The 26,768-nt window shown below is 39.9% G+C and overlaps 1 protein-coding gene across 1 annotated transcript in view; it reads right to left on the bottom strand.

The window, feature by feature from the left end:
- LOC126278297 (rab3 GTPase-activating protein non-catalytic subunit) overlaps positions 1-26,768 on the bottom strand; it is a 192,866-nt gene that overhangs the window by 74,691 nt on the left and 91,407 nt on the right. The window contains exons 13-15 of the mRNA XM_049978308.1: positions 21,309-21,558; positions 6,598-6,798; positions 6,303-6,460 (exon numbers count right to left, since the gene is read on the bottom strand). Coding sequence (XP_049834265.1) covers positions 6,303-6,460; positions 6,598-6,798; positions 21,309-21,558 — 609 coding nt within the window. The remainder of the gene's footprint in view (positions 1-6,302; positions 6,461-6,597; positions 6,799-21,308; positions 21,559-26,768) is intronic.

Below are 26,768 nucleotides of genomic sequence, written 5' to 3' on the forward strand. Positions count from 1 at the left end.
CTGTACTAAAAATAACAAACATGGTACTGAACTGTAGTATGATACTGTACTGTCCTGAAGTTAACATAAAATCTTGAAACTAAACAACAGGATGCAATTAAGTTTCTACATTTGTTCTCTAAAATGTTGTTTTATTTAGTATTGTACATTTTTATCAATTTAACAGAAGCAGAGAGAACATATGATAAACAATCAAAGGCCACTTGACCAATGCTTATCTTGTGTCACACACTGCAAACTCCAGGTAGGAATACCAACAATGCAGGAAAAGACTGATTGCTACTTACCATAAAGAAGACACATTAAGTTGCGACAGGCACAATTAAAAGAGAGACATGTGCTGCCTGACAGTGTGTGCACGGACTAGAATGCCAACAAGCACAGCATCAGGAAGCTGTGGGGGCTAGGAGGTGGGGAAAATTGGAAAAAGGAGAGCAGTGGGCAAAGATGGTTTGGGTGTGTTGGCAGAAGGCAGCAAATGACCAGGGCAGGAGATAAGAATGGGGAGGAGATGGTAGGACAGATGGGGTGGAAACTGTTGGGTGGAAGGTGTGGGGGCATTATGTAACCGTAGGTTGAGGCCTGGATAGTTACGGAAGTGAAGAATCTGCTGTAAGGATAACTCCCATCTGTGCAGTTCAGAGAAGCTAGTGGTGGAGTGAAGGATCCAGATGGCTCAGGTAGCGAAGCAGACACAGAAATCAAGTGTGTTATGTTCAGCTGCATGTTGTGCCACACCGTGATCTATTTCACTTCTGGCGGCAGTTTGGCAGTGCCCCTTCATTCTGGTGGGCAGCTAGTAGGTAGTCATATCAATATAGAAAGCTATGCAATGATTGCAGCAGTGCTGGTAAGTGACATCGCTGCTTTCACAGGTGGCCCAGCCTCTGATGGGGTAGGATAAACCTCTGACAGGACTGGAACAGGAAGTGCTTGGTGGCTGGATTGGGTAGGTACTGCAAATGGGTGTTCCACAGGGATATGATCCTTGTGGCTAGAGGTTGGGATTGGGAGTGGCATAGGGATAGATTAGGATGTTGTGGAGGTAGGGTGGATGATAGAACACCACTTTAGGAGTGGTGGGAAGTATCTCAAGTAGGATGTACCTCATTTCAGGGCATATAATAGGTAATCAAAGCCCTGATGATGGATGTGGTTCAGTTGCTCCAGTCCAGGGCAATACTGGGTGATGAAGAGGACACTCCTTTGTGGCTGGTTCTTGGGGGTGTTAGGAGGATTGGGATGTGAAGGGAAATGGCACGGGAGATCAGTTTGTGGACTAGGTCTGAGGGGATAGTGCCTGTCTGTGAAGGCCTTGATGAGATGCTTAGCATACTGAGCAACGGAGCTCTTGTCACTGCGGATACACTGTCCCCAGGTGGCCAGGCTGTATGGAAGGGATTTTTTGATGTGAAAGGGACGACAGCTGTCAAAATGCATGAACTGTCGATTGTTGGTGGATTTAATGTAGACAGAGATGTAGATGGCGCCATCAGAGAGGAGAATGTCTACATCTAGGAACGTGGCACACGATTCAGGAGGACCACATGGAGTAGATGAGAAAGAAGGTGTTGAGGTTGTGAAGCAACAAAGATAGGGTGTCTTAGATTTAAGTCCAATCATGAAGATATCTTTCATGAACCTGAACCAGATTAGAGGTTTGATGGCTAGAAAGGTCTCCTCTAGATGGCACATAAAAAGATTGGCATAGGTGCGTGCCAAGTGGATGCCCATGACTATGCCGCGGATTTCTTTACATGCTTTCCTTTCACAGGAGAAACAGTTGTGGATTAGGATAAAATTAGTAAGGTGTATAAGGAATGGGTAATGGGTTTGGAGTCTGAAGGACGTTGGAAAAGGTAGGGTTCAGTAGCATAAGCTTGAGGGATGTTAGTGCATAGGGAGGAGGCATCAACAGTGACGAGCAGGGATCCAGGAGATAAAGGTGTGGTGATGGTGGAGAGTCAGTGAAGGAAGTGATTGGTGTCGATGATGTGGGAGGCTGGATTATAGGCAATGGCTTGGAGGTGTTGGTCAGTGAGAGCTGAAATTATTTCAGCCACAATGGAGCATCCAGAATTGTTGGGTTTGTGGATTTTGAAGAGGATGCAGAAGGTGGGTGTGCAGGGTATCATAGGGGTGAGGAGGGAAATGGTTTCAGGGGAGAGATTCTGGGAAGGGGTTAAGGCTCCAAGTAGGGGTTGGAGTTTGTGGTGCACTTCTGGGATGGGACCACTCTGGCAGAGTTTATAGGTGGAGGAGTCAGATCACTGGTGGAGATAGTCTGCCAGGTAGTCACTATGATTCGTGGAGCTTTTGTCTACAAGTAGGATGATCAGATAAGGATTATCAGATCAGGATTTGTTTTGAGGTCGTGTATGGCTGTTCTTTTTCCTACTGAAAGGTTGGTGTCCTCGGATGGTGAGGCTAAGTTGGAGGTAAGAAATTCCTGGAAGATGGAAGGGCGAGAGTGAGAGGATCACAGTTGAATAGTGGGATGAGCTGGAAGAGGCAAGGTTCAATGTTGGAATTAAGGTGGTTTTGGTTGGAGGGATTGGTGGCAAAGAATTGTTTCCTTTACAGGGATCGGGAGAAGGATAGAAGGATGTCACATGGATGCCCGTGACTATGCCGCAGATTTCTTTACATGCCTTCCCTTCAAAGGAGAAGTAGTTGTGGATTAGGATAAAGTTAATAAGGCGTATGAGGAATGGGTAATGGGTTTGGATCCATCACGGTTAAATTTGGGTGTACAGCTAAAGGTGAGGCCTTTGGATAGGGTTGAAATTTCTGTGGAGCTTAGGGTTTTGGTGGAAAGGTTAACAACAGTGTTACAGGAATGTTTTGGCACTTGATTTGATGGCGAGTCGGAAGGGGTTTTTGAAAAGGTTAGCTGAGCAAGGTTTAGCTGCTGCAAGAGGTGGATGAGGAGGAACACTGGGTTCGATAGGGGTTGGATAGTGGTGCTCCAAGGTGGCTGTAGGATGTCAGCAGATTGGATGACTTATGGAGGTCATGTCTGGGCTGCTCCTCCTGGTGCTGGGGAGCAAGGGATTCAGTTTCAGATATGTGATGTATGGAGTAGGGATTGCTCAGTAGTAGTAGGATATTGTGGAGGGACCTGAGGTTGGTTCTGCGATGCCTGTGCCATGGAGATGTGTTTTTGCAGTACCAAGTTTGTGAGGGTCGGCGGAATTCCATGGTTTAGCAAACATTTGAGAAACAGGATGTGGGATTGGGTTTTAGCCAGGGAATGGTATACTTTTTCGAACTGGTGCAGAAATATGGAGCAGGGGTCTACTATGACAGGAATAGTGTAAAGGGAATGGGAAAGATGCAGAAATAGGTAAAATAGTTGTTGATGGTTGGGAGAGGAGCTGGATAAGCAAAAAGATGTGTAAAAGTGCAAAAAGCCGTGCACAAACAGGCAAAGATTTGAAAAAATACGCACAGATAAGTAAAAATATGCCCAAATGTGTTACAAATGTACAGAAACATGAGATAAAAGGAACAATGAGGAATGGGAGTGTATGTGTGTTGCAATCTTAGCAACAATCCACATGCTTTCAAATCGAAACTGAAGAGTTTCCTCATGGGTCACTCCTCCTATTCTGTCGAGGAGTTCCTTCAAAAATTAAGATGAAATTCTTGTTGTATTGTTGACTGTGTTTACTTAAACTTATGGATTGACTTTTTCTGGTTTATAAACATTTTATTTTTATCTGTTATTATTTTTATGATGTGATTTCATGTACTGACTTGTTACATGACCTTGGAGATTTGCTCCTCAATTTGCTCCTACAGAACTTGATGTGGAACTAAATAAATAAAATAAGAGAGAGAGAGAGAGAGAGAGAGAGGGGGGGGGGGGAGGGAAGGAGGGAGAGAGGGAGGAAGGGGATACAGGTTAGGTCGAGGATCGAAAGTTCGTGTGCCATGAAAATATAACTATAGGAGAAAAGAATCTGGGGCAGCAGGTCACGAAGTCTGCGTTGTGCGCAGGCATTAGTTGACACAGTGTGACTCAGAAGTAGATGTGGTTTGGAAGGTGGTGAATAAACACAGAACAAGCACTGAGATGTGTGATTTTACAGAGAAGAGTAGCAAAGGAAAACATCACAGGGTTGTAGGATGGAAGATAAGCTGATCAGCAAAATCAAACAATGGAAATTACAGGTAGGATTATAAAGGAAGTAGGAAAATGTAGATATTTACCGTAAAGACAGGTACAATTAAAAGACACTTACATAAAGCTTTCAGAAACAGACTTCTCCAGCAAAAGAGAAATAAACACCATTCATACACACAAGCAAGCACAGCTCATGCACACATGACTGCCAACCCCAGCATCTCAGGCCGGAATGCAACTATTATGTCGGATGCAAGCAGCCATCTGGAGGGGGTAGGGATGGGGAAGGGATAATAGTGTTTGGGTGGAGAGAGAGACAAACACTGTCAGGTGGAATGTGCAGCACTGGAATGCAGTGTCAGGAGGTTAAGAGCAGGGGGGTGGGGGAGAAAGGAGACGAGTGGAGAAAGATTGGTAGATGCGTTGGCAGAGAGCACCAAATAAACAGGATGAGGGACAAGAATAGGGAGAAGACGATGCAATAGAGGGGGTGGAAACCGTTGTTGGGAACACTATGTTACCATAGATTGAGGCTGTGATAATGTTGGGAGCACAGAATGTGTTGCAAGGATAACTGCCACCTGCACAGTTCAGAAAAGCTGGTGGTGGAAGGAAGGAAGTATGGAGGCAGTTCCTTCAGCAACTCTCCACTATCCCCACCCCTTTTGCCTCATGGATCTCTGCTCATCACTGCTGATGACACCTCCCTATACACCATCATACCCCATGCCTGTGGTCTTACTGTTATTGAACACCACCTTTCCCAAAGTCCTTCAGACTCCAAACCCACTACCTCATTCCTCATATATCTCAGTAATTTTATCCTAACCCACAAATACTTCACCTTTGAAGTGAAGATATATCAACAAATCTGTGGTACTGACATGGGCACCCGCATGGGTCTGAGATGTTGGAGGTGGTAGTTGTGTGCATGAGGTGTGCTTGCTTGGGCATACAAATGATATGTGTGTCTCTTTTGCTCAAGATGGCTGTGGCTGAAAGCTTTATGTAAGCATCTTAATTGTGCCTCTCTGAAACTTAATATGTCTTCTTTACGGTAAGTAGCAATCTGTCTTTTCTTACAATGTTGATACTCTGCACACTGCTATTTTTAGATGATGTTTGGTAATTCAGGATTTTTAATAGTCCAGTACCATCAAGGTCCCAAAGGAACTAGATCAGCGGGTTTCTAAGTACATGCCTCACTAGAAATTAGCTGTTGATGTATAGCTGCAAATAAGGAAACCAGAACACTTCACAGTGAGCTTCAGTACAACATTCTGCCACAGATGTTACCATCACAGCCACAGACACACTCAGACTCACGTTAGAATGATGTGACACTGGGTTTTATTATACTACTAAGTCATTTGATGAGACCAGATTATTTTGTTAAATGACAGAGCTGCTATCACCAGCAGAATAGGGATACATTATGAAATATCTTAGTATATCTTATTTAGATCATTTTCATTCTCTCTCTCTGTTTTTTCTCTTTCTTCCTTTCAGACATGCTGTCTTGATTTACAGAGCTTCTTGTCACATCACCTCTTAATTCTAACTATAAGTGACATACTTGTTTCCATATCTGATAGGCCCTTCAACTATGTTCCACCCATTCTCCAACAGAACTACAGGGTATTCGTTTTCTGTTATGTTCAGGATTCATACGACTGTTAAACAATTACGGCGTATTATTTTTCTCATTTATTGGATTAAATAGCAAAACACAATGAGATACAAATATATTTTGTACTGTCTGAATTACTTCTGAATGCCCCATGGGAGAGTATCTTCTCTACTATACCTGCAAGACAAGATGAAAATGGATGTTCACAGAGCAATGAGATGTTAGATTACTTTTGGACTGTTAACGCAAGGTCATATATCTTGAAAATGAGCCTCAATATGTGTTCCCAATTACACAAATACTGAAGATAAGAAAATGAAGGTGACACGGCACTGAGAAACAATCTCAAAGCACACAATGAACAAAATGAAGCTAAAAAATACAAGGAAATGGTTTCCGATGATAATTTTCTTACATGTACAGCAAATGTTATTATTTCCTACAATTCCATGACTCGTTTTTTTCATCTGCAAACATTCTCTGAAAATTCTAAATAAAAAGAAAAATATCTATATATTACTAGCAAGAAAAAGGATTACTTACCCCTAGTTCCTTAATTTTTTCAAGTGAAATCGCAACAGCACGACAAATTATAGCACCCGTTAGGGCCATAAATGGATTTGTTGAGTCTGTCAGCACAGCCCGTACTTCTTGCCACCAGGGTGATACTTCATTGTATTCAGTACAAATATGATTCACATCTAAAAAGAGGTCAAGTTTTGATCCATATTTCATTCATGCACATATTTTCCTAACAGTTTCTACATTACACATACAATTATTTTGTCATTACATAACTGACAGTAAATAATGGCACGTCTTTTGCAATTGCACCCACCTGTCAAAGAACATATTGCCTGCAATAGATCCATAAATCTCAACATTTCTGCCTGGAGAGCAGCACCTTCTCGTTTCTGCAACCAGAATTGCAGTGCAAGTTGCATGAGGTTAAGTGGCTCTATTCCACTCGTAGCAGCAGCTGCCCGCCATGTGTCAACTGTTACATCACTGTACAAACTGCCTTGATACACTAGGTTGCCTGCACAAACAAATGTCAATTTGCCAAGTTGGTTGTGTGTGTGTGTTTTTCATAATGAAATAAAGTTAGTAAAAATAAAACAATAATGAGAAGAATATTTTGCTTGCTGAGACAGTGAAGATGGCTCCCAGCAGAAACACAAAAAAACAAATTTACTTGGACACACACACACACACACACACACACACACACACACAAACACACACACACACAGGACAATCGAAGATTATCAGCACGATAACCTATTTGATTCCTGTGCCAAATCATAAAGGAGTGTTATGTTTTAATGAGCCCTCCCCCCCACCCCACTCCATACTTTTTCAGTTGAACAATGAGATGAATAAAGGTCTTGGTGAGGAGATCATCCTGCAATTCTTCTGAAGTAATTTACGTAAACAATAAGAAATTAAATCATATTTTATCATATATGGATTTGAACACACTGCTCCTTCTAACTAATAATGTAGCCACATCACAAGTTCCATGAAAAATATGAAGTCTTTTGATTCAGACTGGCATTATGACCAGATTATCTCAATATATATCTGCACACTTTTAAATTTGTATTTTCAGCTGTGAAACATATTGTAATGTGCTCTCATTGAGATACTGGAACATAATGCTAAACAGGGACAGAGACTATTTCAATAACTTTCAATTAGTGTGATTTTTTTTGCAGAATTACCAAAAAAATCCACTGTACAAGAAAACAATCACTAGCTTCAGTCATTTGCTACAGAACACTATAGATAACAGGGTAAAAATTTCATCTTGTGTTTCAAATTAAGTGTTGAGATTTTGGGTTGAACTAAGTTGTAAAACAAAATAGCCTCTAGTTGAAATCTATCTTTTCCTACATCGTTAATATTCCTACCTGGAATTTAAATCGTTTGATTAACCTTTTCGTGGGTCACTTGGAGGGGGCTTTCCTGGGATCCGTAAGCCGTCAGCCCCTGGTTCGGTTTAGATACATTGATGTCATCTTTGCCAGGCTGACCTGTTAAAATTCCTGGAATCCCTAAATACCTTCTTCCAATTTTTCACATGGTTCTATTCCGAATCCCATGCCACTTTCCTTGATGTTGATCTCGTCCTCACCAAATGCCAGCTACGCACTTCTATCAACATTAAACCTACTAACAAACAGTAGTACTTATTTTTTGACAGTTTCCGGCCTTTCCACAGCATTGGCATTCGAGGCAAATGTATTTGTTCGGATGCAGACTCTTTATAGCAATACACCCCACTCTCACCTCATCCCTCACTGGATGTAATTACCCAACAGCCTATTTCAAAAGCAGATTACCCAGGCTATCACATCCAATTCCTGGTACTGCTGATTGCTCCAAAAAACAACTTTGGAGCACACCACTCGTCACTCAGTACAGTCCTGGTCTTGACGGTATTAATCAGCTACTTCAACAAGGCTATGACTTCCTAAAATCATGGCCTGCAATGAGATCCATTCTGTCTGAGATTTTACCCAACACAGCTAGAACAGCTTTTCGTCACCCTCCAATCTCCACAATATCCTCATAAGACCTTACACTCCTTCTGCACCCATCTCCATACCATATGGCTCCTATGCCTGTGATTATTCCCACTGCAAGACTTGCCTTATGCACTCTCCTATCACCAGTCCTGTAACTGGCAAAACATATACTATCAAATGGCGAGCTACCTTTGAAATGACATCATATACCAGCTGTTGTGTAAACACTGTTTGGCCTTTCACATCATCATGACTACCACCAAGTTATCAGTCAGGATGAATGGGCACAAGCAGAGGTTGTACACTGGCAACACACAATATCCTGTTACACAGCATGCTGTACAGCACGACAGTCGTGATCTCGCTGCCTGTTTCACCACATGCACCATCTGGATTCTTCCACCAGACACCAGTTTCTCAGAACCCTGCAGGTGGGAACTAGCACTACAATGTGTCCTTAATTTTCACCACTGACATGGCATTAATTTCCGTTAATTTCTTTTGTTTCAGCATTTCTTCACAGTAACTAGTCATTTCTTAACTCTGTTTTAGTTTTATACATTTTTCATTTTCTGACCTGTCTATTTATCACCCCACCCCTGTTACATAAACTGCACTTAACTTTCCACTCTTATAACTTGTTCACAATATTTTAGTTGTAATCTCTGTCTTGCATATTACCCTGTCTTCCACCTCTAAGCTCTCAGATTTTCAAATCTTGTCTGATGGAGTCCCCAACAGTCAGTCTTCCACTGACCTGCAGTTATGGGTGACTTCTCCAAAGTCTACCCCTTTCCCTTGACCTCTCCAGTCCTTTCCCTTCACCTCTCTTCTTTCCCCTCCTCCCTTCTGCCGGAAGAAGGACCCACTGGCTCCAAAAGCTTAAATAAGTATAACCTTATTTTATGTGTGTGTTTTCCTTCAATTATGAAGAGTTATTTATAGAAACTACTATGTTATGTGTTCTTCATTCCCATCAAGTTAAGTTACTTACGACGGTTGTACCAAAAGGATGGTTCCCTAATGAGCTGCAGCCTCGAGGGAAGGTGGTAGCCTAAGTCCAACAAAAGTGCATATTGCACAGTGGTTCCCCCATTCTCAAGCCTGCCCGTCCGTGATTCGCTACGTCGCTCAGTGCGGGCTTGGCAGCTGTCAGAGATGGAAGTGCTGATCACTGTTCCTACCAAGTGCGTGGTTCGAGCAATAAACCGGTTTCTCCACGCAAGAAAGTTACCACAAGTGGAGATACATCAGCAACTGACAGAGGTTTATAGTGAAGAGTGCATGTCTGTTCAGCACATCCGCAAATGTGCTGAGGCTCGAATGGAAATTCATGATGAAGAACGGAGTGGAAGAGCACTGGTTTCAGATGTGACTGTCAAATGCTGAGTTATCGCAAGAATGCCTTGACTGTTTCTGCAACAATGTGAGGGGTGAGGCAACAAGGAGAAGTGTTGGACTCTTATCATCACAGGAGATAAAACGTGGGTGTTTCATTACACCCCGAAAACAAAACAATAATCTCGTCAATGGCACCACTCCAGTTCACCATCACCAAAGAAACACAGTCAGCAGGAAAGCAAAAGGTTATGGCAATTGTGTTTCGGGATCGGAAGGGGGTACTCGTAATCTATTTCATGCAACCTGGAACGACAATAAACACAGACAGATAGTGTGAAACGTTGACCAAACTCTGGCTAGCAATCAAAAATTGCCGGAGAGGACGACTGATGGACGGAGTAGTGTTTCTTCATGACACCGCTCAACCCCACGTCGCTTGTCAAACACAGGAGCTTTTGAAGAAATTTGGGTGGACTGTTATGCCCCATCCCCCGTACAGCCTGGACTTAGCCCCCAAGTGATTATCACCTCTTCCCCCAGCTAAATGAACACTTAGGTGGAAAGCACTTCAAGAACGATGATGAAGTCTGAGCAGAAGTCATACACTTCCTTAACACGTTGGTGGGAGGCTTCTTCGACTTAGGAATATAAAAGCTGGAGCACCATCTTCAAAAGTGTGTCAAAGAAAACAAAACAAAAAGGGACTATGTTGAAAAATATACATAAGTGTAAGCTTTTCAACTATGTAAAAATTATTAACAATAAACAATGTTTTCTATTTGTAAAAAATATGGGAACCTTACTTTTGGTACAATCCTCGTATTTATCTTTAATTTTGTATTCATGATAACTTTCTTCTAAAATCCTGCAAATACAGTCTGAACAATAGTTCAACAATACGATTTTCAAGTTATTTATTTATTAAAAATTAGTTTTCACTGAAGCTTATCACAACAATCCATATCAGTTCTATTACCAGTGTTTTACATTTCAGTTAGAACAAGATATTATTGTTATATTGTAGTGCTTAATTTCCATGTAAATTCTAGAATCACTCGGCCTTCCACCGTCTCAAACACATCATATTTTAGATGTGAATGGGAGAAAGGAACCCTATCTACAGCACGTCACCTGTCTGTGTGCACAGGTGTGAAATCAGTCATGAGCAAAAGGTCAACGCGGCGGCTGAATGACACCGACAAGTACTTGTCGGGCGATCCATGGAAGGCGTAGTGAAAGCACACAGAAGAGCCAAGGAACTTCTGTGTTATTCTGTGCTGATTGTAATTGTGACTATAGTTAGTGACAAAAGAACAAATGAGATTCTGAATTGTGAAAAAACTCCTATCTCGGGCTTGCTGGAGGCAAGACATACTTTACAATTTGTTTGTAGTACAAACATGGTTGTTGGCCAACTCTTTTCTAAATGGACTTAAATCTGTTTCTAATGTGAGACGTTATGAGTTACTTACGAGAAGTTAAATGTTTATGTGCAAAGTGTAAATTTTGTTCTTATGAAGCTCAAAGAGACCAATAGTTATTGAAAAGTATTCGTCGTGTGCTGAATTACTTCGCAACTGGTGAGAGGTTCTTTAAGGTTCCTGTAGCTAGCATCATTCTTCAGAGAAGTAGTTTGTAGAGATTCCAGAAGCCAGCTATCCAGAGAAGAAGATCAGCTGTATACACCAAGTAAGTCGACTCTTATAAGAGAAGTGGGAAGTTTGCACACACATTTCACACATTATTATCAAAACCATTAGAACGAGGCGAACAGTGTGAAAGGATCAAAGAAAAAAGGAATTTTGAGACGAAAAAGAGAGAAAAATCTATCAAGGGTTGCCATAGCAACCGAGCATAACAAGACAAGAGAACCACTAAGAGAAACTGGATTATGCCAGAGGATCCACGGAAGGAAATTTGTAATAGCAAATAAGGGAGAAGACGTAAGAAAGTCACAACGTGAAAAACCAGAGAGAAGAGCTCGACGTATTAGACTAAGAAGAAATACGCCTAGAACGATATGACTAAGAAGATCTGGTGTGGGGAGCATACAGCTCTCACACGTATCGCGGGGACACAGACGTGGAAACCAGCCTACATCTGACACCAGCTCCTGTTCACATCCGCTCACCTATGCAGTGAGAATTCTATGCCGGGTGAGTGCAAAACAGAACTTTAATACTTTATCAAGAAGTGATACAAACTATTTCATGAACTTTATTGTTGTTGTTGTTGTGGTCTTCACTCCAGAGACTGATTTGATGCAGCTCTCCATGCTACTCTATCCTGCGTAAGCTGCTTCATCTCCCAGTACATACTGCAGCCTACATCTTTCTGAATCTGCTTAGTGTATTCATCTCTTGGTCTCCCTCGACGATTTTTACCCTCCACACTGCCCTCCAATACTAAATTGGTGATCCCTTGATGCTTCAGAACATGTCCTACCAACCAATCCCTTCTTCTAGTCAAGTTGTGCCACAAACTCCTCTTCTCCCCAATTCTATTCAATACCTCCTCATTAGTTATGCGATCTACCCATCTAATCTTCAGCATTCTTCTGTAGCACCACATTTCAAAAGCTTCTATTCTCTTCTTGTCCAAACTATTTACCGTGCATGTTTCCCTTCCATACATGGCTACACTCCATACAAATACTTTCAGAAACGACTTCCTGGCACTTAAATATATACTCGATGTTAACAAATTTCTCTTCTTCAGAAACGCTCTCCTTCCCATTGCCAGTCTACATTTCATATCCTCTCTACTTTGACCATCATCAGTTATTTTGCTCCCCAAATAGCAAAACTCCTTTGCTACTTTAAGTGTCTCATTTCCTAATCTAATTCCGTCAGCGTCACCCGATTTAATTCGACTACATTCCATTATCCTGGTTTTGCTGTTGTTGATGTTCATCTTGTACCCACCTTTCAAGACATTGTCCATTCCATTCAACTACTCTTCCAAGTCCTTTGCTGTCTCTGTCAGAATTACAATGTCATCGGCGAATCTCAAGGTTTTTATTTCTTCTAAATTGGATTTTAATACCTACTCCAAATTTTTCTTTTGTGTCCTTTAGTGCTTGCTCAATATACAGATTGAATAACATTGGGGATAGGCTACAGCCCTGTCTCAATCCCTTCCCAACCACTGTTTCCCTTTCATGCCCCTCGACTCTTATAACTGCCATCTGCTTTCTGTACAAATTGTAAATAGCCTTTCGCTCCCTGTATTTTACCCCTGCCACCTTCAGAATTTGAAAGAGAGTATTCCAATCAACATTGTCAAAAGCTTTTTCTAAGTCTACAAATGCTAGGAACGTAGGTTTGCCTTTTCTTAATCTAGCTTCTAAGATAAATCGTAGGGTTAGTATTGCCTCACGCGTTCCAATATTTCTACGAAATCCAAACCGACCTTCCCCAAGGTCGGCTTATACCAGTTTTTCCATTCATCTGTATAAAGAATTTGCGTTAGTATTTTGCAGCTGTGACTTATTAAACTGATAGTTCAGTAATTTTCACATCTGTCAATACCTGCTTTCTTTGGGATTGGAATTATTATATTCTTCTTGAAGTCTGTGGGTATTTCGCCTGTCTCATACATTTTGCTCACCAGATGGTAGAGTTTTGTCAGGACTGGCCCTCCCAAGGCTGTCAGCAGTTCTTATGGAATGTTGTCTACTCCCGGGGCCTTGTTTCGACTCAGGTATTTCAGTGCTCTGTCAAACTCTTCACACAGTATCGTATCTCCCATTTCATCTTCATCTACATATTCTTCCATTTCCATAATATTGTCTTCAAGTACATAGCCCTTGTATATACCTTCTATGTACTCCTTCCACCTTTCTGCCTTCCCTTCTTTGCTTAGAACTGGGTTTCCATCTGAGCTCTTGATATTCTTGCAAGTGGTTCTCTTTTCTCCAAAGGTCTCTTTAATTTTCCTGTAGGCAGTATCTATCTTACCCCTAGTGAGATAAGCTTCTACATCCTTACATTTGTCCTCTAGCCATGCCTGCTTAACCATTTTGCACTTCCTGTCGATCTCATTTTTGAGACGTTTGTATTCCTTTTTGCCTGCTTCATTTACTGCATTTTTATATTTTCTTCTTTCATCAATTAAATTCAATATTTCTTCTGTCAGCCAAGGATTTTTGCTAGCCCTCGTCTTTTTACCTACTTGATCCTCTGCTGCCTTCACTATTTCATCCCTCAAAGCTACCCATTCTTCTTCTACTGATTTCTTTCCCCCATTCCCGTCAATTGTTGCCTTATGCTCTCTCTGACCTTTATTAATGTAGTTATTATACTTAAAATTAAATTTTAAATGCTTTGAAGGTCTAAAGCTTGTAAAATCATGGATCATGTTAAGCAAATTGGAGAGATGTCAGAACCAGCCATGGCTATGAGAATTACTAAAGAAGGGCCTGGCTGGTCCGAGTTAGTAAATCTCATCAAAACTCAAAATGCTGCGCTAAGTAAAGAACTATATTCAACTCTAAGTAAAGAGCTATGCTTAGTACACTCTAGTTTAAATGCTCAGAATGAAACTTTGGGATTGTTAAATGCCAAAGTTGACTCTCAGAGCAAAGAATTTGGTAATCTATGTGAAGGAGTGTTTGCTTTAAAGACTGACCTAGAATAGTAAAGTGGAGAATTTGAAATTAGACTTAAAGAAAGAATTAACCAATTCATTGGACATTCATGTAAACCAACTGTTCATTGACTTTAGTGAGAAAGAAACAGAATGATCAATTAAAAGGTTTAGCAAAAAAGGTTGGAATTTGATATTGAGGAAAAATGTAATACTGTACAATCAGAAATCAATGAAAAGTTAGGATCATTTGAAAATGTATGCAATGTTGTTTGATGCTCTAAAGCAGGGATTGCATACTTTAAAAGAGAGTTGAAAAGCAAGATAAGTTAATGCCAATAATCCAATCGCAAATTACAGGCATTAATACATGAGTAGATAATGCAGAAAGAAATTTCAGAGAGAAACTAGCGAACTCAGACATCATAAATATAAGTAGTTTGGAAGACCAAGTCGAAGAAATTATAGAAAGAAAAGTTACCGAGAGAATAACATCCAGGAATGTGTAGCCTATGGCTTCTTCCGGGACGGGCATAGATGAATTCTGGAGAGAATTCAAACTTATCCAGGAACAAGTAGAAAATGGGTAACTTCACATAATTTAGTATTAACTAGTGAAGTAATGACTGATCTACAATGGGGGGCTAATTCAGGACTATCTAGGCAATTTGCTAAATTTAAGCCAAACGAGGATGTACATCTGACCCATTTATTGAAAAGATTCAATCAAGCTTTGCCAAAGAATTGGGAAGATTCTATAAAGATTGCATATGCTGTGGGGCACCAACTAGGAGAGACCTACAAATGGGAAACAGCAAATATTGAGAATTTTTCCTCCTGGGAAAACTTTCGAAAGAGATTTAAAGAGAATTACTGGTTTGCCAGCACACAAGAAAAGTTAATATCAGATCCATGGGACCCAGGCAGAGTCATATACCCCCAGGGACGTTAACATTCTGGATTAACGGGCGGAGTGACGGTTGTCAGAACCTGAGTCGTTTTCGGTGTTTCTTCCAAAAAAAGTTTTCCTGCATCAAATTTCTTTAAAAAATTAAACTGTTCTGTAATCTATTCCTAAAACTGTAAACTATCCTGTAATCTTATATCTTAGAAAACCAGGTGACAGTCAAACAAAAAACAATTCTAGAGAATCACAAGTAAAAAGTGATATTTAGATAAAGTGAACTGAATGGAATATTATGTTTGTAGAAAATATAATATTGCATGACTAGTTAAACAACTGTGATAATGTAGTATATAGATTTTCTACTTTGTACAGAATATTTTATACCTTTTATGTGATGTGATGTAGATGGGAGGGTTTGTATAAGTTTTGAAAGGGGTGGGTATCGTGGATAAAAGCATGATTTACAAGTACACACAAATCATGACTAACACGAAACACACATCACACCTTTCAGACAACAAGTGTGCCTAATTGTTCACCATTTGCTATTCCCATAAGGTTGTTAAGATTTCCTTCGGCAACCTCAAGGGTGAAGGTGGGAATGTCCATTCTGTAGGAGACGATTTAACACCAAACCTCCTCGGGTGTATCACTCAAGTACCTGAGGGGTAGGGATCCTGGGGAATGGGGGTGGTAAAGATTTCCTGTCTTTGGGGCTATCTTCTTTATCTTATATGAAGTCTTCACGGGTTGTCAACCGAGTTGCATCGTCATCTCTTAACAACGTTGCAATGGACACAAACATTGAAATTACAGGCTAGAAACCTGTTGCGATGTGAGAAGGAATTGACTGTGATTGTCATTTAAGAAAAGTCAGTACAATAAATACTCTGAAAACTGAAACAGTAGGATAGTAGGAGTTGAATTATAGCTAGACATGGTATCTACTGGAAGTATAGAAGTTGATAAGTAGAGGAGGACTCTAGGGATTAGATGAAGTATTAAGAAGTATATGCGAAGTGTACAGTAGATTTGTAACTTTACCAAAATATACTTAATTATAGCATACATAGGAACGTATGTTGGGGTAATGAACCATGAGGCCTACTCGTGCAGGATACGGGGGCATACTCAGCATTTGCTAAATATACGGGGCAGACATACCTACTTGGAGGCAGGACGAACTGTGGCCTGAAAAAATAGGAAGTGTTTTATAAAGGGGCGTACCTACCAAAATAGAAAGAGGAAGTGCTCTCATATGGTCAATCCACAGGCAAGATATAGGTACTGATCCTAGGAAAGAGACAGTACCGTGAGAAAAGTCTCAAAATTTAGTAGGGATTGTTCTGGAAAGTTTGAATTCTAGGCACAACGAGCATTATTACATTTTATGTACATTCACGAGTGTCAAAAAGAACACTTTCATTTTCCCCAGAGTTTCTCCAAACTATAACAGATAGTGAAGCTAGTACATACTAAAGAAAAGGTAGTACAAAGGATATAAATAATAAAACACTGAAGTGTCATGAACACCTGCAGTTTACGATTGGAAATAAGGAAACAGTCCTCACAATTCTTAAATATTACAAAAGACGACTAAAAACATGAAAAAATGTTCAGGTCTTGACGTCAAGATGAAATAAGAACAGATTAAAGGAACCATCAGCTAAAGATTGTTCTAGAGGAAAAAAAAGATTGTTGTTGAAGTGAAATATGTATGCAGAAACATGTATGAGAAAGTATATTGGTATGATATGAAATTTTGTTGCGAGTGATGTTACGTACATAATGATTATGTATAAAATATCACATGTCCGATCTGAGGGGGCGGATATGTAGTGTTTTGAGAATTTGCGTGAAAGTTCTAGAACCACTCGGCCTTCCACTATTTCGAACACACGACATTTTAGATGTGAGTGGGAGAAAGGAACCCTATCTACTGCGCATCTCCTGTCTGTGTGTGCAGGTGTGAAATCAGTCGTGAGCAAAAGGTCGACACAGCGGTTGAATGACACCGACAAGTAGTTGTTGGGCAATCCATGGAAGGCGTACTGAAAGCACACAGAAGAACCAACGAACTTTTGTGTTATTCTGTGCAGTTTGTAATTGTGACTATAGTTGGTGACAAAAAAACAACAGAGATTCTGAAAAAACTCTTACCTTGGGCTTGCTGGGGGCAAGATATTTAACAATATGTTTGTAGTAGAGACATGGTTGTTTAACCAGTTCTTTTCTAAATGGACTTAAATCTATTTCTAATGTGAGACGATACGAGTTACTTATGAGAAGTTAAATGTTTATGTCCAAAGTGTGAACTTTGTTCTTATGAAGCTCAAATAGACCAATAGTTATTGAAAAGTATTCTTCGAGTACTGAATTATTTCGCATGGTGAGAGAGTCTTTAAGGTTCCTGCAACTAGCATCATTCTTCGGAAAAGAAGTTTATAGAGATTCTGAAAGCAGGCTATCTAGAGAAGAAGATTGGCTGTATACAACAAGTACGAGGAGCATTTGAAAAGTCTGGGCAAAGTCTGAGAGGTGGCACCACCGTCGCGTATCGAGGTCATGTTTAGTTAGCAGCATCTTTGGAAAGAATGCACACCAAGTTTCAGCCATATGTCTATTTCTTTGTGTCTGGCATTCGTGTGAATCAAGGAAGTCTAGTGATTGTCAGAAAATGGACGAAAAAGAATTTCGTGTCATGATTAAACATTACTTTATGAAAGGCAAAACACCTTAGGAGACTAAAGAGAAGCTTGATAAACATTACGGTGACTCTGCACCTTCGATTAGAACAGTTTGTAAATGGTTTCAAAATTTTTGGAGTGGCCATATGGGTGGGCACAAGTGATGCTGAACATTCTGGATGCCCTGTGGAGGTTACGACTCCAGAAATCATTGATAAAATCCATGATATGGTGATGGATGATAGAAGAGTTAAGGTGTGTGAGACTGCTAGTGCTTTGAGCATCTCGAATGAATGGGTACATAATATTTTGCATAAACATTTGCACATGAGAAAGCTATCCGCAAGATGGGTTCCACGATTGCTCACGCGTGACCAAAACTGGAATCGTGTGAAGTGTTGCAAGGATGGTTTTTGGCTGTTGAGGAAGAATCCGTAGGACTTTAAGCATCGTTTTGCCACTGTGCATGAAACGTGGATACATTACTATACTCCTGAGACCAAATAACAATCTAAACAATGGGTTATCAAGGGAAAATCTGCACCAAGAAAGGCGAAGACCATTCACTAGGTTGGAAAGGTTCTGGAGACTGTCTTTCGAGATTCTCGCAAGGGATGATCCTCATCAACTACCTGAAAAAGGGTAAAGCTATTAGAGGTGCAGATTATTCATTGTTATTGGATCGTTGAGACCAAGAGATGAATACACTAAGCAGATTCAGAAGGATGTAGGTTGCAGTAGGTACTGGGAGATGAAGCAGCTTGCAGAGGATAGAGTAGCATGGAGAGCTGCATCAAACCAGTCTCAGGACTGAAGACAACAACAACAACAACAACAACAACAACAACAACAACAACAAACAACAACAACATTGGATCGTTTGAAAACTGAGCTGCAAGAAAAACGCCGATGACTGGACTGCAAAAGAGTCCTTTTCCATCACGACAATGCACCAACACACCTCAGCAGTTGTGGTCACAAAATTAATGGAAATAGGATTCCAACTGGTTTCACATCCCCCCTATTCTCCAGACTTGGCTCCCTCAGACTACTATTTGTTCCCCAATTTGAAGAAATGGCTGGCAGAACAAAGATTTTATTCAAACGAGGAGGGGATTGCACAACTAATAGCTATTTTGCATACTTTGATAATTCCTATTATTCGGAAGGGATCAAGAAATTAGAACAGTGTTGGATGAAATGTATACGTCTGAAAGGAGACTATGTTGAAAAATAAGAAAGGTTTATCCCAAACACGTAACTAGTTTTTATTTTTGCACAGACTTTTCAAACGCCCCTCGTAAGTCAACCCGTATAAGAGAAGTGGGAGCTTTGCACATACACTTCACACACTCCTAGTCGTCAAAAATGTTAGAATATCAATTTATACTCTCAAATACATATCTGATAAATCTTCCACTCATTCTGTTGTTATTGGAGTACTAGAGCTGGTTTACTTGCACTATGCTCTATGTTTTAATCAAAATGAAAATCTCAATACCTAAACAATTAAAGTTTTTCATGGGATACTTACTCCTATGGTGCAAGCTAATAGTATTGACAAAGCATATGTTTCTGAGCTCTTGGACATCATTCATCCGAGATGTAATTATTGACTGTAAGCTTTAAGTTTTTGACTTTATCTGAGAAATTCTTAGAAGAACATTGGGAAAAATAACTAGGATTTACACAGTAATGAAATTTTACAAAAAAGATTGTTTTAAGTCAAACCATGGAAAATCCAGGATGGAATAATGACATGTACAGTTGTGTATGTGGCAGTAAGGAATCATATATTAAAAACAAAATTCCAAGACTTCCCAAGCGGGAAAGCGCCGGTAGATAGGCACAATGAATAAAACACAAACACACACACAGAATTTGAGCTTTCGCAACCGGCGGCTGCTTCATCAGGAAAGAGGGAAGGAAAAGGAAAGATGAAAGGATGTGGGTTTTAAGGGAGAGGGTAAGGAGTCATTCCAATCCCGGGAGCGGAAAGACTTACCTTAGGGGGAAAAAGGATAGGTATACGCTCGCGCGCGCACACACACACACACACACACACACACACACACACACACACACACATATCCATCCATACATACACAGACACAAGCAGACGTGTGTGTGTGTGTGTGTGTGTGTGTGTGTGTGTGTGTGCGTGTGTGTGTGTGTGTGCGTGTGTGTGTGTGTGTGTGTGTGTGCGCGCGCGCGCGCGAGCATATACCTATCCTTTTTCCCCCTAAGGTAAGTCTTTCCGCTCCCGGGATTGGAATGACTCCTTACCTTCTCCCTTAAAACCCACATCCTTTCATCTTTCCTTTTCCTTCTCTCTTTCCTGACGAAGCAGCCACCGGTTGCGAAAGCTCAAATTCTGTGTGTGTGTGTTTGTGTTTTATTCATTGTGCCTATCTACCGGCGCTTTCCCGCTTGGTAAGTCTTGGAATCTTTGTTTTTAATATATTTTTCCCATGTGGAAGTTTCCTTCTATTTTATTTACATCAGCAGTAAGGAATCAGTAATAGATGGACAAAAGCATAACCCAAGAACAAGTGGAGGAAGCATGTATGGAGGATGTCTGCCAAAATAAGACTCCATTACCACCCAGAGGGAGCGTGAAAACTGGTGACCCAAACACAAAATGAATCTAGCACATGGAATGGACTATATGGTCAAGGAAGATACAGAAAGAAGCAACTTAAGCAATCTCAGCTGTTGTCACAAGTCCTTCAGTACTCCAAAGCAATGCATTAAGCGTTTAGGTAGTAAGCTTGTCATTGTCATTGTCATTGTCATTGTCATTGCCATTGTCATTGCCATTGCCATTGCCATTGCCATTGCCATTGCCGCCGCCGCCGCCACCACCACCAAGGGCAACAAAACTGCAGTTCCACAAAAATGGCTGTGATTTACACTGACTTGCTGAAGTGCACCCTTGATGCATTATAATATCTACAGTTGATAGCTGTTTTCCTGTTCCTGCCTTTTCCTGGTTGTCTTGCCAGTAAGTGGGATTCATAACTTGTGTTTAATAAAGAGTGCTGAGTGAGGTTGAAATTAACCTGTAGAGCAACAGGTACTTAAATTTTTAATGAAATCAAACTACTTTCATCTATATACAGACACACGGATGGTGACAAATTGTTTCATTATTCCTCTTATCAAATAATAAATAATTTACATAAAATATCATTTTCAATGCAAGTGTTACAGAGCAAGGTATGCAACAGGTATGTTCAACTGCTCAGGTTGGGAGCAGGTGAAGCAACCATACTACCTGCTTGCACACACTGCACTGAACAGACAAAGACATAGAAGATAGTGTGGAAAGTATTGCATAAATTAGGGATCATGATGATCTATTTACATTTTTCCGTTTTGGCCACAACCACTGGACTTCATCTGCTCAACAATACCGGTCACTGAAACCACTACTTATAATTTTTCTAGACAGTCATTTAGAGTAAGAGTATTTCACTTTACAACCAAAACTTACTTATCCTTTTAATTTTGTCCTCGGGAGCATCCTTCTTCAAACTGACATTATTTGCTGAGGCTGCATTATTTGTAACATTATTTATTTCAAAGCTGGATAGGAAGTCTACAAAGGCACTCTTATCATCTGGGAAACCAACTCTTGCCTCAAAATTTCTTGGTGATTTGCCTTCAACTGTATCAATTGTTGCCAGCAGACTGAGTAAGCTGTTCATCTCCCGTTCAGGAGCTCTGAGCAGACCAGACAGATCCTTTAAACATTTCAAGCAAACAGCAGCAAATTATGTATAGGAGTTCATGGTCAAAGTTTTGTATGATAAAGTGAATTATTATTAGTAATTAACAACATAAATCTTATAAAAAATTGTCAAAAATATATAACTTTTTGATCAACCAATTGAAGAACATTCTGAAAAATTAGCAAAATGCCAAATATTAATTATTAGCAACATTGGCTGTTAATATAACTAACAGGATTACAAAATGCGGTGAAAGTAGCAGAGCCATCAATGACACTGTGGGGCAGCAACAGTTGTATGAAACCTTATTTTTGCAGGAGTCCCATATACATCTGTGACTGTCACCCACTCAGCAGCCATTTGTAATCAGATTTTTAAATAAAAAATGTTGATACATTTCTAAGTGTTCTCATGCAAGTAGGTTAGAAAAAAATAGTTAAGTGGGTTGCAACTAAAATGTTTTGAACTTTCAATAACTTTTGTTTAAAGTCGTATTAAATGGCACTCTCTCTAATTCTCCCAATTAAATCAATTTAAACTTCAACATTCACCGAAATATTTAAAGTGGATTTTTAAAAATACTGTTCCAAAATACATATTTCATGCATGTTGATCTTTCTATACATCTGTAATGGGAAAAAGGTCATTTCAATTCAGAAAAAAATCTTCTACTTATCTCCTTGTAATTCCTACTCAACATAAAAAATTTGCTCTGTAAATGGATCTGTGAGCTGCCCACTAACACTAAGAATTATGAATCTAGAGTGTGTATTTGTAGCAAATGCACATCTCCTGAAAAAGGAAATGAGATGACTTGGTTGGTTGTGAATAAAGCAACTAAAACATCAAGGTCATCAGTCTCTTGGTCCATTGGTAGTTCAGCTGGGATTAGTGACGTCAACCAGGAAGATGTTCTAATGACAAAAGTACACAGGAGCTAGGAATAACTGACAGCAAAGTATACCAGGGTGTGTACGCAGACAAGGAAAAAAAATTCCTGGATTTTTCCCGGATCTCCCGGTTAAAAATACATTTTCTTCCGGGTGAAAATATATTTTTTCTATGTTAAGTGACATTATACTTTCCCTTGGAACTGTAAAACTTATCCTTTGAATGGATATGGTTTTATACAGCAGCTTAGAATTTCCCAGGACTTTAGAAAATTAAACTCAGGGGGAAAAAAAAATGTTTTGGAAAGATCTTTGATGTGCAGCAACATGTACGCTGCATATTTTCGTATTACGAAAGTGTAAATTTGAATTCCACCAACACGAAAAGTTAATGGTTTAAATTAATATACATAGTGTTACTACAAGAAAAGCGAAGCTTTCACATATAATATTTGTTTCAAAGGTAAATAAGCTACAAGAGAAGCTAAGCTTTCACATATAATGTTGATCTGTTTAGCGCATGTTACACTTTAAGATACATCACACAAATACCCCTAGTAAAATTTTTAATACTGCCACAAATCTCTGATCTTCTGGGCTCGAAATTCTTCTAAATGGCTCATCATCAAAGAGCTGATTTTTAAAAGAGAGCAAACGCGCTCTGATTTAAGAAATTCATCACACATTCTCGCACATAGTTCATTTTGGACGAAAGGAAATTTCCTTTGAAAATAATACTTTTTGAACAATTCACAATATTTTCCCGCAACTTGTAGAAATAAGATTCATTTCAGCAGTTGCCAGAGAGCACCAGATAAGAGGCGTCACCACGCTTGCGAAACTACGGTGACATAGAAAGCCCGTATGTTCGTACATGTAAAACATTAAAAGATCTTACATTATATCATAAAAGAAACAAGACATCAGAGGATACTCCGTGAGCATCGGAATTTCATGAAGCATACTAAAATGCATAGTTCGCCTTACAGTGCACATTCGTATGTCCAGATTCCCAATGACATAGGCCTCGGCCTGATATGAAGCTCTTCAGTATGGTTTTCGGGATGTAAATTTTCTTGGAGTACCAGTACTGTATTATCTCATGTTTGGTTTTTTATTATGGCATAATGCCGAACGTGCTAGAAGATGAAAATGTATACTTGAAATGCAGCGAACAGTTGAAACTAGCCAATAGAGTGGAATTAAATACTTCGTTTCAAATAAATTGACTTCCTCAGCAGGAAAGCTTAATGAAAGCCAAATTTCTTTAGTAAACCAACTAAAATAACTTTATTGTTCTGCAAAGTGATTAATGCTCGACTGTCAGAAAAATCTGAAACTAATAACATATTTTAGACTTCCGTAATTATGTGAATGTGTTTTAATTCACCTGATAGGTCCCAGTCACAGAAATCAGTCTTGCTTTCATTTGACATGAGAGCAGTAAACAAAGAGAAAACAGAAAATCACTAAATGTAAATACGGGTCATGTGAAGACTATCCCCCTCCCCCACCCCCACCCCGCGCCCCACTATAACTCAGACCACTCTGCAAAAAAACTACTTTTAAAAAGTAAGTTCATTTTGTAGCGCACATATTTCTAAAGAGTCTGATACATAATACATATATCTTCGAGGAAATGTAAGACACGTTATTTTGTCTTAAGTGTGCAGTGCAGTGCCACGCCTCTTCAAACAATATACCGCACGTCACTGTATTTCACTCTGTGGAACTCAAATGTGTATATTTTGTAATGGATGGCATCAAACTATTTCAGGTCAGCGGAAATTAAAATGTCCTGTAGTGGCCTCTCCTGCTCCCAGTCAGCTGGTTCGACGACCTGCCGCCCCCCCCCCCCCCTCCCAACCTTTAAAAAAACCTCACAATTAATACGGGATAGGATTATTTGTAACCAGGATAACGAGAAATCTTCACAAAATATGGACTCTTTATTGCCTATTAGCTAATAACTTGCTCTTCTGTGTGACATAAAATTAAATATAGGGTACCTAAAAACAAGAGACAAACAAGACAGCACAAATTTCTTCAATCCTTTGGTCCTAGAGATTTTTCTCTCTAATTTTGTGACAGCTTTACATGGCATGGTTTCATTTCTGCAAAAGAACTGTTATCTTATCAAAGTTCGTCAAATGTTTAGCTACATAAAAAATGGAAACGTCGTTGTCTAATACTGAAAAAGCTGTTAATATAAATAGTACCCCAGACTGGTGTGGTTTCTCGATCTAGTTACATCTACTATGTCACTGTGTGCTGGATAAAACAAAATAGGCCTTTCTAATATTGCAGCAGTTGTAACACACACCAAATAGGAGAGACTGATTTGGCAACACTGATCATTTTTATAATACGACAGAATATAATTCACGAGGTACCCATAAGAAATACCTATTTGGCCTACTACAAGCAAAAGGCTTTACGTTAGGAAATAGTTTCAAATTTCATTCATACGTTCCAGTTTCTCATGCACGAGACCAAAAAGTAGTAGAACGAAATTTTTGTATAAATTTGGAATCATCATATTCTTCCATAATTTGTGTGATGTCCCTATTTCTTCTTTTTCCTTGTTCTAACAAACAGTCTTGTCATTACTAATTCTGTAACTACTCCTTTCACTGTCAAAACTCATTCTCCGGTTAACTTTACTAACCCTGCCACCATCACCTGTTTAGTTATCCAGCAATTATTCTCTGGTTAGGCGGTATTACGTGTTCATACAATGAGTTTTCCATGCTACTCCCAGAATGGAAGTTAAGTGGCTGCTGGCCGGGGACTACAACTGGCCCTGTCTAGTGTAGCAATCTGGCCAAAAATTTTCTGTCAAAATTTCACTTTCTTGGATACACCGAGAAGATAATACATAATCTTTCTTACCTGTTATTTCTGTTAATTGTTTATTTCCACTATGGTAGTCTGAATCTATGGATTTTGCTAGTAATTGTAACAATGCTGAACATTAGCAAACCAAATCAAGCACATAAACAAGCAGCAGTTGGCATTCACGGGTTCAGCTTTAGTCCGCTCAGCTCTTATAGCCCCGTCCTGCAGGAAAGTTTATTTCTAGATGTGACGAGAAATCCCCTGCCAGAGACATCACATACACTATGCACGCATCCAAAAATTAACTTACAATTCATTCAGAAATCAACTTAGAATGTGTTCAAAAACCAGCAGCGGTACGTTTCAAAATCATATGAATAATCAATAGACCGACGTGCGCTGGATGCTAGGTGCTTTGTGAAACAAGGTTTTTTCCTCAAGAATATGAATTTGCCCCCTCCCCCGAAATTGCTGCTTGGTTCAGATACCCCAGTTGGCCCCCACCCCCCACTAGATGCGGGCCTACTGCGCACGCATGAATCTGGCAGTTTGGGTGAACTAGCAAAATTTTTCAGGGTAGCATGTGGCTGGTTGCTGCTACTGCTGCTTACACAGTCGACAGCCACATTTCTGTATCCAAAATCGGGAGAAGGTACTACTCATACGAGACTCAACAGCGCATGTGCATGATCCCGCTTGTAACTGATTAAATGAATCATGACATCATGCTCATCGGAGGCAATTTGTTGTTATGAAGATTGCATAGTCTTCTGAAAGCCTTTGACACATTTTGCTGTTGGCAGACACTTCTATGAGCACTGTGTTATTTTATAAGGCGCATTTCCTTTGCAATTTAAGTTTTATTTTCGTTTTTTTCTCTCGTTCGTGTTTTAATGTTGCAGTATTATTCTGCAGTAGCGGGTTACTGTAATATACTTTGTTAGAGTATTGGTTGTTACCAGTCAAAATTACAAAAATTTAGCTGAAAACTGAAAGTCTGAAAAATTTCCGGGATTCTTTTTTCCCTGTTTTCTCCCAGACGAAAAAATTCCCAGGTTTTTCCCTGATCTCTCAGTTGTTCTGGGTTGTATACACCATGCATACGGATTGGACCAGTGTGTATGTCAAAGCAGACAAGGGAACCTCACAGGGCTCATCCATGGTGAGAGAAACGCCAACGGCATCCGACACCCATCAACTCAATAAAGGGCACAGACAGTGACAGGGCAAATAACATCTACCAGTCACGATATCCAGAACAGTAAAAGTTCGAAGGCTTAAAATGTAATGTACATCAATAATAAAAATAGGATGCGAGGAACAGGTTAGGCAAAAGGTGGATTTCCCCAGGGCTCTTCCTGCAACAGGAACATTCCACCCCTCATCCACTGTAATAATGATATTAAAGAGTGCCTACCATTCAACAGAGTGCTACCCAAAAAATGGAAAATTAGGTGTGGCAAAAAAAAAGACAATCTAAAAGTAACTAAAACA

This window comes from Schistocerca gregaria, chromosome 6 (assembly GCF_023897955.1).
Source record: "Schistocerca gregaria isolate iqSchGreg1 chromosome 6, iqSchGreg1.2, whole genome shotgun sequence".
NCBI classification, from domain to species: Eukaryota; Metazoa; Arthropoda; class Insecta; order Orthoptera; family Acrididae; genus Schistocerca; species Schistocerca gregaria.